The 15,031-nt window shown below is 36.0% G+C and overlaps 1 protein-coding gene and 2 long non-coding RNA genes across 3 annotated transcripts; 2 read left to right on the top strand and 1 right to left on the bottom strand.

Moving 5' to 3' along the window:
- Nucleotides 1-279: 279 nt before the first annotated feature.
- LOC132602554 (uncharacterized) lies at nucleotides 280-5,298 on the bottom strand. The gene is made up of 3 exons (XR_009567822.1): nucleotides 5,152-5,298; nucleotides 4,753-4,808; nucleotides 280-550 (listed from the first exon to the last, which is right to left on the bottom strand). It is a non-coding gene; the product is annotated as an uncharacterized LOC132602554 (long non-coding RNA).
- On the top strand, nucleotides 1,704-4,075 carry LOC132602553 (uncharacterized). The gene is made up of 2 exons (XR_009567821.1): nucleotides 1,704-2,861; nucleotides 3,798-4,075. It is a non-coding gene; the product is annotated as an uncharacterized LOC132602553 (long non-coding RNA).
- Nucleotides 5,299-7,668: 2,370 nt separating the features above from the next.
- LOC132604117 (probable E3 ubiquitin-protein ligase ARI1) lies at nucleotides 7,669-14,130 on the top strand. The gene is made up of 6 exons (XM_060317463.1): nucleotides 7,669-8,022; nucleotides 9,830-9,862; nucleotides 9,949-10,228; nucleotides 10,638-11,121; nucleotides 12,081-12,629; nucleotides 13,622-14,130. Exons 1-6 carry the CDS (start codon nucleotides 7,861-7,863, stop codon nucleotides 13,728-13,730), a joined length of 1,617 nt encoding a protein of 538 aa, XP_060173446.1. The 5' UTR covers nucleotides 7,669-7,860; the 3' UTR covers nucleotides 13,731-14,130.
- The last annotated feature ends 901 nt before the right edge of the window (nucleotides 14,131-15,031 follow it).

Raw genomic sequence — 15,031 nt, 5'->3', positions numbered from 1 at the left:
TCTGCCTTGCGAAATTCTGTCTTACGATTTTTTTTTTACTGAGTTGGATTCGAACCCACAATCGCGGGGTATTAGGCGAAGGAAAAAACTTAAATACCATCAATTTGAAGGGTAAATGTCACGTCCCGAACCATGGCCTGGACGTAACACGGCATTCGGTGCCTGACTGCATGTGACCGAGCGAACCACATGGCTTGCTGAATCATCATGATACATAACATAAGCGGAATATAACGTGAATGCATGATGAGCATTTATAAAACATGGTAAGTCATAATACTTAATAAAATACTTGTTTAAACATGAGTGAGCCAAAATGGCTATACGACTCCAAATGTCTGACATGACATAACTGACTTGTCTAGTCTATAAAACCTCTATCATGAGTCTGACTGGAAAACATACTTACTGGGACAAGGCCCCCAGCATACCTTAGATGCATAACTAATCATAAACAAAAGTTAACTAAACCTCGAATGAGATGGGGCTCACCAATAAGCTGGTACGTGCAGATCCTAACGAGCAGAGGCGTCGTCCTGTAAATTCGTACCTGCATCGTGAAATGCAGGCCCCCGGGCAATAAAGGGGACGTCAGCACATTGAATGTACTAGTATGTAAAACAACTGAAAGAATCAACATGGGACATGGAATAACATGATAAGAACTGAAACTGAAAACCTGGACATGAACATGAGCATGAGCATGAGTACATATATATATAACATAAGTAAAACATGATAAGTAGGGAGAGCAATAACTTATAACCGATCCATGGTCTGGTGCTTGCGTCCCGCCAACAGAACACTCAGTCCTTGCCAGGGAACATGAGATTTGATAAAATATGAAAGGATCCAGTCATTATGAGAGATCGTCCGGGACATGGGTGGAGCGATCCTCATCCTACGGTGGCTACGTAGTTTCAGGCTATCTGAAGCCCTCCTCGGTAATTAATGCAACTCCCAAAACATGAACATGAAAAATAGTGGCACTTGCTGCCCATGGTATATCATGAATCATAACTTGCTTGTACATGGTTTTCATGAATCATAACTTGCTTGTACATGGTTTTCATGAATCATAACTGTTATACCCCGTACATTTATACGACAAATTATCCGCAAGCAAATCGACTCAAGTTAAAGGAGGAATTATTTTCGGACATGAAATAAGAGCTTTTAATTTTCAACTTTGATTATCACAAAAATTGATTAATTAAAGTTAGACAAGTAAATTAGTGGGACATGTGTCAATGTTAAGGGCTACTTATATAAGGCATAAGATGACTTATATTCCTCCATTATTCACAAAACTCATCCATCAAAGTAGAGTTAGTGAGAGAAGCTCTCAAGCTTAGAGAGAGAGAGAAGTTCCCGGCGCTACTATTCACGGCGGCGCACTGTTCACGGCGCCGCCACTGTTCACGCGTACTGTTCACGCGTACTGTTCACGCCGCCACTGTTCACGGCCAGCCCATTTTTGCCCCCTTCTACACAATTAATTGGAGAGATTTGAAGCTCAAGAGGAGGAAAAAGATGGAGCTCATGGTAGCTATGGCTTTCTTGAAGACATTTCATGGTGAAAAATTAGAGCTTGTCTCTAAGGTAAGATTTAATTCTTTTCTACATGTTTTGGAGGTAGTTTAGACTTGTATAGCTTGGTAGATGTGTGTCGAATTCAAACGGGTTATGTATGTTGATGTTGAATTATAAATTGAGCCGTGTAAGGGGGGTGTTTTGAGTAAGAATGAGGAATTGATTTTAGTAGCATTATGTAGGAATTAAATGGTTAAATTTAAAGTTGTGTTATTTTATGGACATATTGCTATCCTTGCTAAATTGAAAGGATTGAGGGTATGATTATGTTCATATGATTATTGTTGTTGTTATCATGGGTTATGTGATGAGAATGAAGGAAATTAATGGTTAGAAACTTTATAGAGGTCGTGTGGGTGTGTGAAGAGGAGTGTGGCCGTGAGCCATAGTAATGAAAGAGAATGGTGAATTAAAATTTATTTAGCTTGTTAGAGGTGTCGTTGTGACATTGATGACGTAGATAAAGGGTTAACGAGTTGAGTTGGTGTTGAAATTGGTTGTATGTTGTTATGAGAAATTAAGTGATTTTTATATAATTTTTATGCAATTATGAAAGTAAGATGCTAAATGTGAACTATGGTTGTTATTAATGAATTTGGAAGAAAACAATGCGATTTGGTAGTTTCGTTGCAATTGTAGAAGTTTCGAATGGAATATGGAAATGGGCGGAATGGTTCGAATCCTTGGATATTGTTTAAAATGTTATTGAAATATGTTTGGGTAATCTTGAGTTAGTTGATGAATATGGAAAAAAAAAATGTTGATATTAGTTGGATGGTGTGAAGTTAGAATGGAAGAGTTACATTATGTGGAAAGGAAGGGAAAATTTTTAGATTGTTGGAAATGTTGTATGAATTGCTTAGAATGTCTTTAAGTATTGTTGGTATGGATTCGGGTTAGTATTTAAATATATATAAGCATCGATGTTGGCTTGAAGGTAAGTCGTCGAGTTGAATTTATGAAAGTTGTTGAATGATGTAAAAGAGAGTTACTATTATTATTTTGCCTTTCGAATTGGTTATCAATGTTACTAGGTTGGTTATTGTGGTTGTTGTTGTTGATTTTGAGCGAGATAAATTCTCGGGATGGCCTATTTACAGGGGAAGTGCTGCCGAATTTTCTGTAGAATTTAATGATTAGTTTGGAATGAATGGCTTAAGTGCCCTTAGCTAATGATTGGATATTCGTTGGCATATTTGTAGACCTTGGGGAGTCGGAGGCGTAGATTGGGATTTACTTTAGATTGGCTATCTTGGAGTGCGTACGAGGTATGTAAAGCAACCTCCTTTCTTTTTGGCATGTCTTAGTTTTACATAGGCTAGATTAGAGCCTTAAGGGGATTCTAAATCCGAAATCCGAGCATGTTATGATCCGTATATGTTCCTTGGCACTCTTATGTATGATTTGATGAAATATGAACCTTTATGTATTTGAAATATTCGCTTTCCGAACTTTGCGCAAAAAGGTTTCACTTTAAAGAACTTCGAAATTTCTGAATGCCATACCTTTCACATGAAGGCTCGGAATGTTCCAATACTTTTATAGAAGTTTGCATGATGTATAATGAGTATGATTTCCATAGGTGGGCCCGACTCGGGTCAATACCCGTCCGTGGGTCCCACGACTTTCCTTTATGTAATTCTGATGACTTTTGAAAGAATTTGGTATGATTATCATTTCGAATTTCAAGTATGGTCACTTACTTATATTTGAGTCTATGATAATGATTTTATGCATATGGTTACTCATGACTCTGCTCGTGCGTTCTGTTACATCTTTCGCCGAGTCCCGGGCCGGTTCTGTTATCGTGCGCATTTTGATATACTCCGGAGTTATGCTGTGTTTATGGTTCACCGAGCTACTCGCAAAAGAGGGTCGGGTTCCACATATATCTGGTGTTATGCTGTGTATGGCGTTATGTTGTGATGTGATATGTGACGGGGATACGGAGATTTGAAACTTTCTGGTGTTATGCTGTGTTATGGCGCCATCGACGGAAGGGCGATCATATTCTTCTGTACCCTATGCATGACTTACATATTTTTGAAAGTAAACAAATTTTGATATGTTGGATTTATATTTATGTTCTGTACTACTATTTCGTTTATGTCTCAGGTTTGTTTTCTGTATATTCTGCTTTGCATACTCAGTACATATTTCGTACTGACCCCCTTTCTTCGGGGGGCTGCGTTTCATGCCCGCAGGTACAGACGCACAGTTTGGTGATCTACCCATTTAGGACATCCTCTTCTGCTGTTTGGAGTGCTCTTCTCATTTCAGAGCACACATTTTGGTATACATTTGTTCGCTATGTATATATGTATTTGTTCAGGGGTACGGCGGGGCCCTGTCCCGCCATATGATTCGGTTTGTCTGTTTAGAGGTCTGTAGACGTATTTGTGGGTGTGTGTGCCTACTTCTGTACAGTTGTGTTTATATGATTCTATTCGTTATGGCAGCCTTGTCGGCGTGCATTCGTATATGTGTTTTGGGCTGTTGTGCCATTTGATAGCCTTGTCGGCTTTTGATACATTCGATAGCCTTGCCGGCTTTTTGATATATGTATATGCATATGGTTGCGTTTGAAATATGTCTAAGACAGTTTGATATAATTTGAGGCAGCGTGTGATATTTGTGCCTATATACGTTATCTGTATGTGATTAGATTTGGATAAGTATGTTACGATTTGGTATGTTTGTCTGTTTGGGTGTCCAAGTAGGGCACCAGTCGCGGCCCACGGGGCTGGGTCGTGACAATAACTTGCTTGTATAGTTTCATAAGATAACTTGTCATAGTCTTACAAAACATGTTTTTGGTTCATGAGTAATAACAATAATTCGAAATCATATATATATACTTGTCTTGAAAACATACTTGTAACTTGCTGGATGAAATCATAAAGTTTCATATAAACATAATGAGAACACATGAGGAAGAATTCACGATTCATGGATTTAGCTAGGATTCCTAATATCCATAATGGAAGATTAGGAATACAATAACGAACATAGATACAAAATTCATGTACATACATATATAATTACGGGCTATCAATATGTTGGGTTTAATGCCCTAGGATTTGAACTTCATAGATTTTACGAAACGGATCATGAGGAAGAACATAGAGATTCCCACATGTGGATGGAAGTTTTACATACCTTAACTTCCCGCTTTTGAGCGTATCACAATGTCCTTCAATCCCTTCAACTTCAATCTATAGCAATACAGGTCATAGGGATTCTATATTAGCAACAATAGTCATGCTTTGTTCATCTAAACATTTTATCAAACACTTGGTGGGCATGAAGCTCTATAACCCTCATTAATGGTGTTTTCTTCACCCAATCCCCATTCTATTAATTCTAGCTAATTATACAATCTCAATTAGATGTAATTAACATCATTCTTCATCACCCATATGAATACAACAATCCCAAGTCAACAATCCAACAACTCTAGCATAGTTCATATAATTCTCTCTATCAAACCCATTTATTTTTTTCTCCCAAGAATTCATCAATTCATAACTATAAATGATTAGGGAGTAGAAACATTACCTTTTATGAGTAGTCACCACGAAATCAACATCCCCAAGTTCGATTTTTAGCTTAGAATGACGACAACAACTTGTACTACACTTTATCCTTCACGAGCCTCGGAATTCGGGGGCTTCAACTTGGTTGATTCTCTACTTTCTCTCTCTAACTCTCCCCTCTCTCTCTCTCTCTCTCTAAAATCTGAAAATGTGATGAAATGTGGCTGCTAGGGTTAACATTTCCCTTAAATACCAAGGGGAAATGAGTTTGACCCAACTTGAAATCGGGTTGGGACCTTTCTGTCTTAAAACGTCCATATCTCCTTATCCCGATGTCACCTGTGGGCCCAAGACCTATGGTTGGAAAGGTATTTCAATTATCTACAACTTTTTTTCTTTGAGTTTTCCCAAATTCCCAATTTATGATAGGGTTATGGCCTCTCGAAGTCAGGTGACCCGAAACGTACTTACGGACCAAAATACGCCCTATGTTACGGTCCCGTAACACGAAGTACGGACCGTAACTTGGGACCGTACCTTGGTGAAAATTTCCAGTGAGGTTCTGGAAATTTTTGGTGTGTTACGGCTCACTGTTACGGCCCGTAACGTCACCGTAACGCAGCCAGAATTTCCAGCGAACAAGCTTCAGTAAAATGGGCATAACTCTTTGCACAGATGTCCGTTTGACCCCCATAATATACCGTTGGAAATTTATTTCAAAGGGATACAACTTTCATCAAGGAAGTTTTCCCAAATTACCAACGTGTTTTCACGAAAATTTACTGGAAGACAGACGTATCGAAAACTTAGCCGATCCTATAGGATTTCAAGTGTCTTACTATTAGCCATATTGAGACGATCATATCTCCTTGCTCCGATCTCTGATTGGCTTGGTCCTTATATCGTTAGAAAGGTATTTCTACATACTACAACCTCATTGAGGTTACTTTCCCAAATTCCAAACCGATCAAGGAGTTATCGCTGCCCGAAATAGGCCTATCAACCATTTTCGCAAAACGTTCAAACCTTCAGTGTTTCCACTAGAACTCTAATGATATGAGCTTAAACTCAGTTCCAAGATGCGGGGTGTTACAGTAAAAATTAAAGACCGCCCCAAATGAAGGACAATCCGAGCAAAAAAAAGTTATATTTATGACAAAATATTACATATGAATACATATTTGAAATATAAAAATGTCATTGCATGTCTTCTATTTTTATTTATAAATAACTTTCAAAATGGAAAACAAGCGTTATATCACCATTAAGAGATTAGAATCAACCAAACAAGCTACAATTATAAATTTCTTCAATCAATCTTGAAAGAATTTAATTTTCCAGTAGATTTAAAATGTGTGCCTTAGAGCTTAAAACTTTATACATTCAGTTTTGAATTTATTGAAATTGTATTAACTTTCTTTAATGTATAATTAGTGAAGTATGCATACCTTTGAATTTTAAAATTTAAATAATTTTGCTATTTTTAATAACATTAAAAAGTAAAAAAATTGTTTTTTATGCATTTTTTTTGCCTATAACAACCAACTATTATTTAAATGTCAAATGCTGTTATCAATTCTCTATAACAGCAAAAAAAAATTCCAACCCAACGATGTTGTTATCGAGAGGTTGACTGTATATTTTTATATATAAATGTATACTATACATAAAATATACATTTTTGATATATAATACAGTATATTTTTTTTTATTTTTTTTTTGTATATTGGTCTAGGAAAAATAATTACATTTTTTTTATCCACATACCAAATATGTAACTTGCCCTTTATCAATACTAGTACTAGTATTAATTGATAACTTACACTTAATATGTAACTTGCCCATTATTAATACTTATACTAGTATTAGTTGATACTCCCCCGGTTCAAAAAGAGTATCCACTTAGCCTTTAGTTTTTAGTTCAAAAAAAGTGTCCACATACCAAATCAAGAAAAAGAATTGACCTTATTTTTCAGATTTACCCTTATTAAATGTTTAGTGACCAAATCTCAATATCTATTTAATTAAGGATAGTTTAATCAAATTATCTTTTTTTGCCAAAAAAGTAGTATTTTCTTAAGAGTATGCAAATGACTAAGTCGACACTCTTTTTGAACCAGAGGGAGTAACTTATAAAAAGGGTCAAATAACACTTTAAATTAACCTCATAATAATGTAAAAAATCAATTATTCCTTCCATTCACTTTTACTCGTCACGTTTCTTTTTTTCGAGAGTCAATTTGACTAATTTTCGAAGCGAAATTAAATTAGATTAATTCACTACTTTAAAACTAAAATTTAGATATTCGAAAACTATATGAAAAACAATATAAGTTGCAATTCTTCTTATATTAATATGATGAAAAAATAAACTTTAAAATGTTTATCAAAATTTATATAGTTTGACTCTCGAGAATCAAAACATGATAAGTAAAAATGGACGAGGAGTACTATAATGTCACTCTATATTAAGTTAAATGGTCTCCAAATTAAGGGCGTTACTATTTTTCTACCATAGACTTTTCATCATAGTATACAACACTACATTAGGCAAGGCAAGAATTTCACGGCGATAAAATACAATTCCAAGAATCTTCCTTCCCCACTAAGTAAACAAGAAGATCAACAAACATAGGGATCACCAAAACTTTAAAAAAAAAAAAATTACTTTTATTTTCCATTTCTCTTTGGGGTTTTACTTTTATGTGAAAAAAAAAATTAAAACTCTCAAATGGAAGATATAATCTATGTGAGCAGTGATGATGATGAATGGAACAATCAAGATTACAATAATAATGAGTATTATTTTGATGATGATGATGTTGATTATGATGATGGTGAATTTCTTGAAGTAGAGAGTAATGGAATTTGTGAAAAGGGTCCTTCATGCAAGGTACTATGATAGTAAAGATTATGCTTTTTTTTTTTTTTTTTTTTAATGTTGTAAACTCAATAAAATGAAGGATGGGTTGTTGTTGAATTTCAAGAAAAAGAACCCCTCCAAGTTTAAATTTTTAATATCTCCTAGAACCCTTCTAAATTCTCCATTTTCATGCAAAAGTAGTATCATTTTCTTGTTTTTTAAAGAAGGGGGTGCCAAATGATTGTCCATCTTGAGTCTTGATTAGGTTTTACCAAGAGTTCAAGACATGATAGTACTATGGGTTCATTCAAATTCAATAATTAAATGGATTCTTGTAGAATTTCAAGAGAAAAAAACCCTTAAAGTTTAAATTTTTAATATCTCTTAGAACCCTTCTAAATTCACTATTTTCATGCAAAAGTACTAGTATCATTTTCTTGTTTTTGAAAGAAGGCAAATGATTGTCCTTCTTGAGTCTTGATTAGGTCACTATGTTACTGTGTTTTATTTCCTTCTCATTTTCTTGTATATTGTGAATCATATTGTTTGGTTTTTCTTTTTTATTCTTGTTTTGGTTGTAACCAGAAATCCTCATTTTACACACACACATATGCTCTGCTTGAAATGGTGGTTGGTTTTACTCTATGAGAGGCAGTGGCGTAGTCACATAGAGTGAAGGGTTTGTTAAGCCGTGTCTAGTAGAGTCCTACTTATGGTTGTGTTGTGTGGTAAGCTCCACTTCTATCTGGAGCCGGGTCAAGTCTAGTACTAGGTCGGGGCCCTGTCCCAACAATATGACAATCTTACAGTTCCAGTCATTGTGGAGCCTTCATAGGCATGCATTGTGGGTCACTTATGTACATTTGTATAGTAGTCATATGTTTTCAGGACCGATGATCATTTGTATGTATACATTTGCCAATGGCATTGTTCATTTGTTCTTATATCAAAAAATTATATTGAGTATATAGAGAATTACATTGTGTATGTAGGTGGAAAATTATTTTTTGTATACATAAATGTAAAACCTCGACACCCTCAGTAAAACTTGCAGCTTCGTGTGTCTGTGTTTTGAAAGGATCAAATGAAAAATCGGTAATAGTTCTTATGCATTTCCAGTGATTAAAGATGAGAAAAAGATACTGAGTGGTATTTTCTTTAACAAGAAAAGAGCATTAATGATCCTAAATTCTATGATATTATGTTGGAAATTCTGTAAATAATGAGATTAGTTTCTTGCCAGCAGCCTAGCTTTTTAATTTTCTGCAATATGCAAGCATTTTTTTATTTTCAGAAGTTCTTTGAAGCTAAGTTGCTCGGACTCTCCAAAAATGCAGCCGCACCCGTGTCGGATCCTCCAAAAATACACTACTTTAGGAGGATCCGACACGCACCCGTCGATATTTTTGAAGAGTCCGAGTAACATAGCTTTGAAGCAGTGACTAGTGACTACTATGTGCAAGTGAAATAAATGGGGCACATGATATATAATTAGTAGGCGTTTGGACATAGATTTGATTGAAATTTGAAGGAAAAGAAGAGAGTTTTTGAAGTTGAAGTTGTATTTGGACATGCATTTCACTTGAAAAAAAGTTGAAGTTTTGTGATTGGGAAAAACTTTTCACTTGAAAAACTCATCTTCGAAAACTAGCAAAAAATCTTATCAATTTATAACCAAACAATGTTTTGAAAATATTTTTTGAAAAATGCTGGAAGTAAAATCATGTCCGAACAGGTCAAGGAAAATATATGAAACAAAACACCCTGAAGCTGAAGCTGTCTGCTGTTTTCTTATGAATTTCTTTAATTCTTTATGTGTGCTTTTGATTTTTTTCAGGTCATCAGGAAAGAGTCCCTTTTAGCTGCACAGGTGAAGAACTTTCACAACATTTTGACTTTGCGATATGGATAAATGTATTTATTATGGACATGTGAAGCTTAGTATTAAACTTGCAGAAAGAAGACTTGCAAAGAGTGATGGACTTGCTATCTCTGAAGGAGCATCATGCACGAAGCTTGCTTATTCATTATCGATGGGATGTCGACAAGGTCTTTGCGGTTCTTTTTGAGAGAGGGAGAGAAAAGTTATATGCTGAAGCGGGTGTGACACTGGAAGGAAAAGATGAACATACTTCCTCTCCGTCGACAACTGAAATAACATGTGAAATTTGCTTCGAAGATGTCCCTGCTGAGAAGTCTACTGTAATGGACTGCAACCATAGGTTTTGCAATGATTGTGAGCATCTCCGATCCCTTCCCTGAGCCTCGATCTCTGTACGAGTACTTGTGTTTCTTTTAGGGATAATAATTACATTTTTGGACTGCTCTAAAACATAATAGCCGGTAAATGTATATGTTTTGTATATTAAAGTATAAATATACATATAATATACGCACAATATACGTAATCAGTGTATAGGTATGTATATTTTGGCTAGCGCCTGTAATTAATTTTGGCCGACGGGCCAGAAATGGAAAAAGCCCTTTCTTTTATCTCTTGTCCCCATTTAATCATTATACTAGCACATCTCGGAAAGTTAAAGAGCTAGATTCACACTTATTGCATTCATTGGTGCTTTCACTTTTCTTGTCACTCGAACAAACAATGGTGTAGGCTAAAAGTTGACTATAATTGTTTTGTGTAGGTTGGACAAGTCATTTCATTGTAAAGATAAATGAGGGTAAGAGTAAACGAATAACATGCATGGCCCAAAAGTGCAATGCGATATGTGATGAAGGAAAGATTAGGGATCTCGTCACTGCAAAAGATCATACTTTGGCAGAGAAATTTGATCGTTTTCTGTTAGAGTCATATATTGATGATAACAAGAGGGTTAAATGGTGCCCCAGTGTTCCTCATTGTGGAAATGCAATTCGTATTGAGGATGATGATGAATACTGTGAGGTTGAATGTGCATGTGGTGTACAGTTCTGTTTTAATTGTTTATCAGAAGCGCACTCGCCTTGTTCATGTCTGATGTGGAAACTTTGGATGAGGAAGTGCCAGGACGATTGGAAGACGGTAATGTGGATGAGTGAAAATGCCAAACATTGCCCAAAATGTCATAATCCAGTGGAGAAGAATGGGGGATGTAACCTCGTAAGATGTAGATGTGGACAGCCATTTTGGTAAGACTTTATCCATGTTTGCAGTCTTATGTTCTTCCAATTTACTGTTTTACATGTTTCTTTTCTTTTTCTGATTCCTTTCTTAACCATTTTCATTTTGATATATTCATCTGTTAAAGTCTTTTAACTGTTTATTCTGTTCCTTTTCTTTCTTTGGTCTCCTGGGAGTTTTTTTTTTTTTTTTTGGGGGGGGGGGGGGGGGGGGTGGCGGGGTGGCGGGGTGGTGGTGTGTAATCTGCTTTGTTGTTCTCATCTGCTTATATTCCTGGCTAACTGTAGTTTTATACTGGCATCTTGTTGTGGTCCAATTTTGGGAGAAATTCCATTTAGTAGATATTTCAGTAATCCATATTGCAGTTCTTAGTCTAATGATGCATGAAGTGAATCTGATGCAAACAGGGACTTCGAAGGAGTAGGAATTGATGACTTTTAAAGCAAGAAACTGTAACAGAGAGAGAGAGAGAGAGAGAGAGAGAGAGAGAGGAGAGGGAAATATCAGGAGAGTTGATGAACAGATAAGAGAGGGAAAATCTGTCCAGATCCCAAGAAAGAGAACTAGACCAAGATACAGAACGACAAAGAGAAGAAGCAATAGTTGTAGCTATATTTAAGCGGACAAAGGAAGAGGAAGAGTTCAATTGTGGAGAACAGGAAGAGAGAGAAATAGAGCATTTTTTTCAAGGTTATATAACTTAAAATCCTAAATCATAAGTGGATTACAAGTGTTCACAACTAAGATGACCAGTCAAGTGAGTAGAAGAAGAAAAACCTACAAGCTCAAAATTTGGCCTAGTAATTTCGCCTTTCTCCAACATTTTTATTCGCTTATAGTAGCTAAGTTGCTGAAAGAATGTTGGCCAAGCCAAATTATACCAGTACTTTAAATTATACCAGTACTTTTTCTTTCTCCATTGCTTATCCTTGTTATATATATGCAAAATTTCTTTTATACTTTGTAGTTGGTTGTGTGGAGGAGCTACTGGTTTACAACACACATGGTCTAGCATTCAAGGTCACACTTGTGGCAGTTACAAAGAAGGTGAAGACAAAAAGTCTACGACTGTCAGAAATGATCTCTTGCGCTATACTCATTATTACGAGCGCTATATGGCTCATCGTGATTCATTGAAGGTTGAAGCAAATATGAAGCAAAAGCTACATGTAAAAGTGGTGAAACTTGAAGCAGGGGAATCACAATCAAAGGACTTCAGCTGGGCAGAAAATGGTTTTAATAGACTCCTTCAATCAAGACGGATTCTCTTCTGTTCCTATCCAGTTTCATTTTACGTCTTTGGAAAGCTACTGTTTGAGACCGAAATGACGCCAAAAGAAAGGGAAATAAAAAAGAACCTTTTTGAGAACCTGCAGCAGCAACTTGAAATAAATGTTGAAAGACTTTCGATGTTCTTAGAAGAGCCATTTGCTGACTATCCTGAAGATAAACTTTTGGAGACCAGAATGAAGATCATCACTCTCTCTGCAGTAACAGATAACCTCTGCAAAAAGTTGTAAGTCTGCTTTAAATCTAGGCTGAAGTGGTGAAAACACCCCTAAACTTGGCACGAATTATTACTTTAGTCCCCAAATTATTTCCACACTTAAAAACACCCCTAATATTGGCAAACTGAATTAAAATTCACCCCATGTTGCCACATGGCACAGCAAGAAAATGCCAAGTGGACAGCGCGTGGATTCACGTTGCTGAGGTATCCTAACACGGGGGTGAATTTGAATTGAGTTGGCCAAGATTAGGGGTGTTTTTAAGAGGGTCAATAGTTTAGGGACTAAAGTACGAAAACGTGCCAAGTTTAGGAGCGTTTTCACCACTTCGACCTTAAATCTAATAAATTAGTTATGAATTTCAGATATTTCCGTAAGGTTCAAGTACGTAGATTGATATCATAAAGAAGTTGTTTACGTGGGGTAGAAATCTGGTGAAACAGAAGTTAGTTAACTCTCCAGAAGGTCCTTTCTGTAACACTTTTAGTTTCATGGTTTTTTTTCACTATTACAAAACCTTGTAACTAAACTCAATTTTTTCCTAAACGAGTCAACCAAAATGCCCTTTGGCTAATTTAAATTTTGAGAAATCTTCAGAACATAAAAATTGATTAAAAACATGAAGCATCAAAAGTTGTTTATGCTTCCTAAGAAGATTGTATATTATATGGCAGTGGTTTGCACGTAACTAATTGAAATATCTTGTTACTAATATGGTTTGATTGTTTCAAGTATGTGTCTTGTGAAATAAAATACTAATCTAAAGCGCAAGTCAATCAATTCAAGAAGAAAATATGTTTGTTTCTGAAAAAGGGAGGTTTATTTTATATGATAATCACAAGAGAGGCAATGTTATATATAACACTACTAAAATGCAGTTGGAAGAAAAAAAAAAAAAACAGTGCATCTCTGCGTAAATTCTGTAGAAACAGGCTGAATTTTTATATTGGTAATGTATGTACCAAGTGAGGTTTCATTCTCTGGATTTGACTTTTTGCAGGTATGATTGCATCGACAACGATTTGCTGGTTCCTCTACAGCAGGCAACTCATACCATAGCTCATTATAGATCCAAGGGAGTGGATAAAGCATCAGAACTTCCTAATTGACGCTCCAGTTATGTTCTCATTGTGAGCACTCGCAATCAGAGGCAGGAAAACGATGCGGGTTGCTTTCTTCATAAGCGGATTCAGAATTTTTGCTAGAGGGGTTCGAAGTACTACTGCATTCACTATTCTTTTTGACACTTAATATGAAAATAGTTTAGATTTTTAACCATATATAGTTCGAGTTGAAGACAATGTGTTCACGTGCACACCTGCCAGAAGGTGGATCCGCCTTTGGCTTTCGTTTGTGCACGTATACTAATAACTGACTGAAGAATAATGTTCTCATAGTGAGCACTCTCAATCAGAAGCTGGAAAACGATGCAGGTTGCTTTCCTCATAAGCGGATTCAGAATTTTTGCTAGAGTGTTTGAAGTACTACTGCATCCACCATTCTTTTTGACACTTGATATGAATTTAGTTTAGATTTTTAACCATATATAGTTCGAGTTGAAGACAATGTGTCCACGTGCACCCCTGCCAGCAGGTGGATTCGCATTTGGCTTGCGTTTGTCCACGTATACTAATAACTGACTGAAGAATAATGTTGACAAAATGGTCCAATTCTTGGTACACCATGCAGCATTGAGCAATTTAGAAAATTTTAGCATTTGGATTTGGTCACTTTTGTGGGGCTTTAACCTTCAATGTGCTGCAGCCAGCTGTTAAGAAGTGCAGGGTCCTATTATCTCTTTGCTTCATCACTCTGTCCACAGTAACATGCAACCTATACATAAAGTTGTGTGTGCATCACATAATGAGTAGTTATGCAGTGGACTGAGACTGAGACTAGCTTAAATGGAGTAACGTGGACCGTGAGGATTTATATGGTCGACTCCAATGTGCTTGCATTGAGGCATGGTAATTGAGTAGTTTAGATAATTCCATCGGGTAAATTTCACAAATGGTAACACAACTATAGGTTCTTCGCACCAAAGTCGTACGAATTTGCTTGTCACTTACATTTGAGTCCTAATAATCTCATAGGAGAGCGAGCTATGGAATAATTTAAAGGAAGAATGTTCTAAAAATAATATATGTATAATCTTTCTTTACAAGTTATTTGCTGACAACTTAAATGTATCATTAGAGATTAAAGAACGAAGAAAAGAGTATAATTAGACATTAAAAACAAATAAATACACAAGCACATGTATACCGTTCCTTAATCTATATTACGTATTCTAACATGTTCTTGTCAAAATAACAACCTTACTTATTCCCGGTTTGAAAGGAAGAGTGTGCCATGGTGAAATGCAAGACAGAACAGAAAGCAAGGAAGGTGAAAGGGTGTTGGCAAAATC

This window comes from Lycium barbarum, chromosome 7 (assembly GCF_019175385.1).
Source record: "Lycium barbarum isolate Lr01 chromosome 7, ASM1917538v2, whole genome shotgun sequence".
NCBI lineage: Eukaryota > Viridiplantae > Streptophyta > Magnoliopsida > Solanales > Solanaceae > Lycium > Lycium barbarum.
The sequence above is the reverse complement of the archived record's forward strand: the minus strand, read 5'-3'. Positions and strand labels throughout refer to the sequence as shown.

Excerpts from the sequence above, each read along its gene's own strand:
- LOC132604117 (XM_060317463.1), top strand. The coding sequence starts at position 7,861 with ATGGAAGATATAATCTATGTGAGCAGTGATGATGATGAATGGAACAAT. Across the intron at positions 8,023-9,829 it reads AAAAGGGTCCTTCATGCAAG|GTCATCAGGAAAGAGTCCCT; the intron begins GTACTATGATAG and ends GATTTTTTTCAG. Across the intron at positions 11,122-12,080 it reads AGATGTGGACAGCCATTTTG|TTGGTTGTGTGGAGGAGCTA; the intron begins GTAAGACTTTAT and ends TATACTTTGTAG.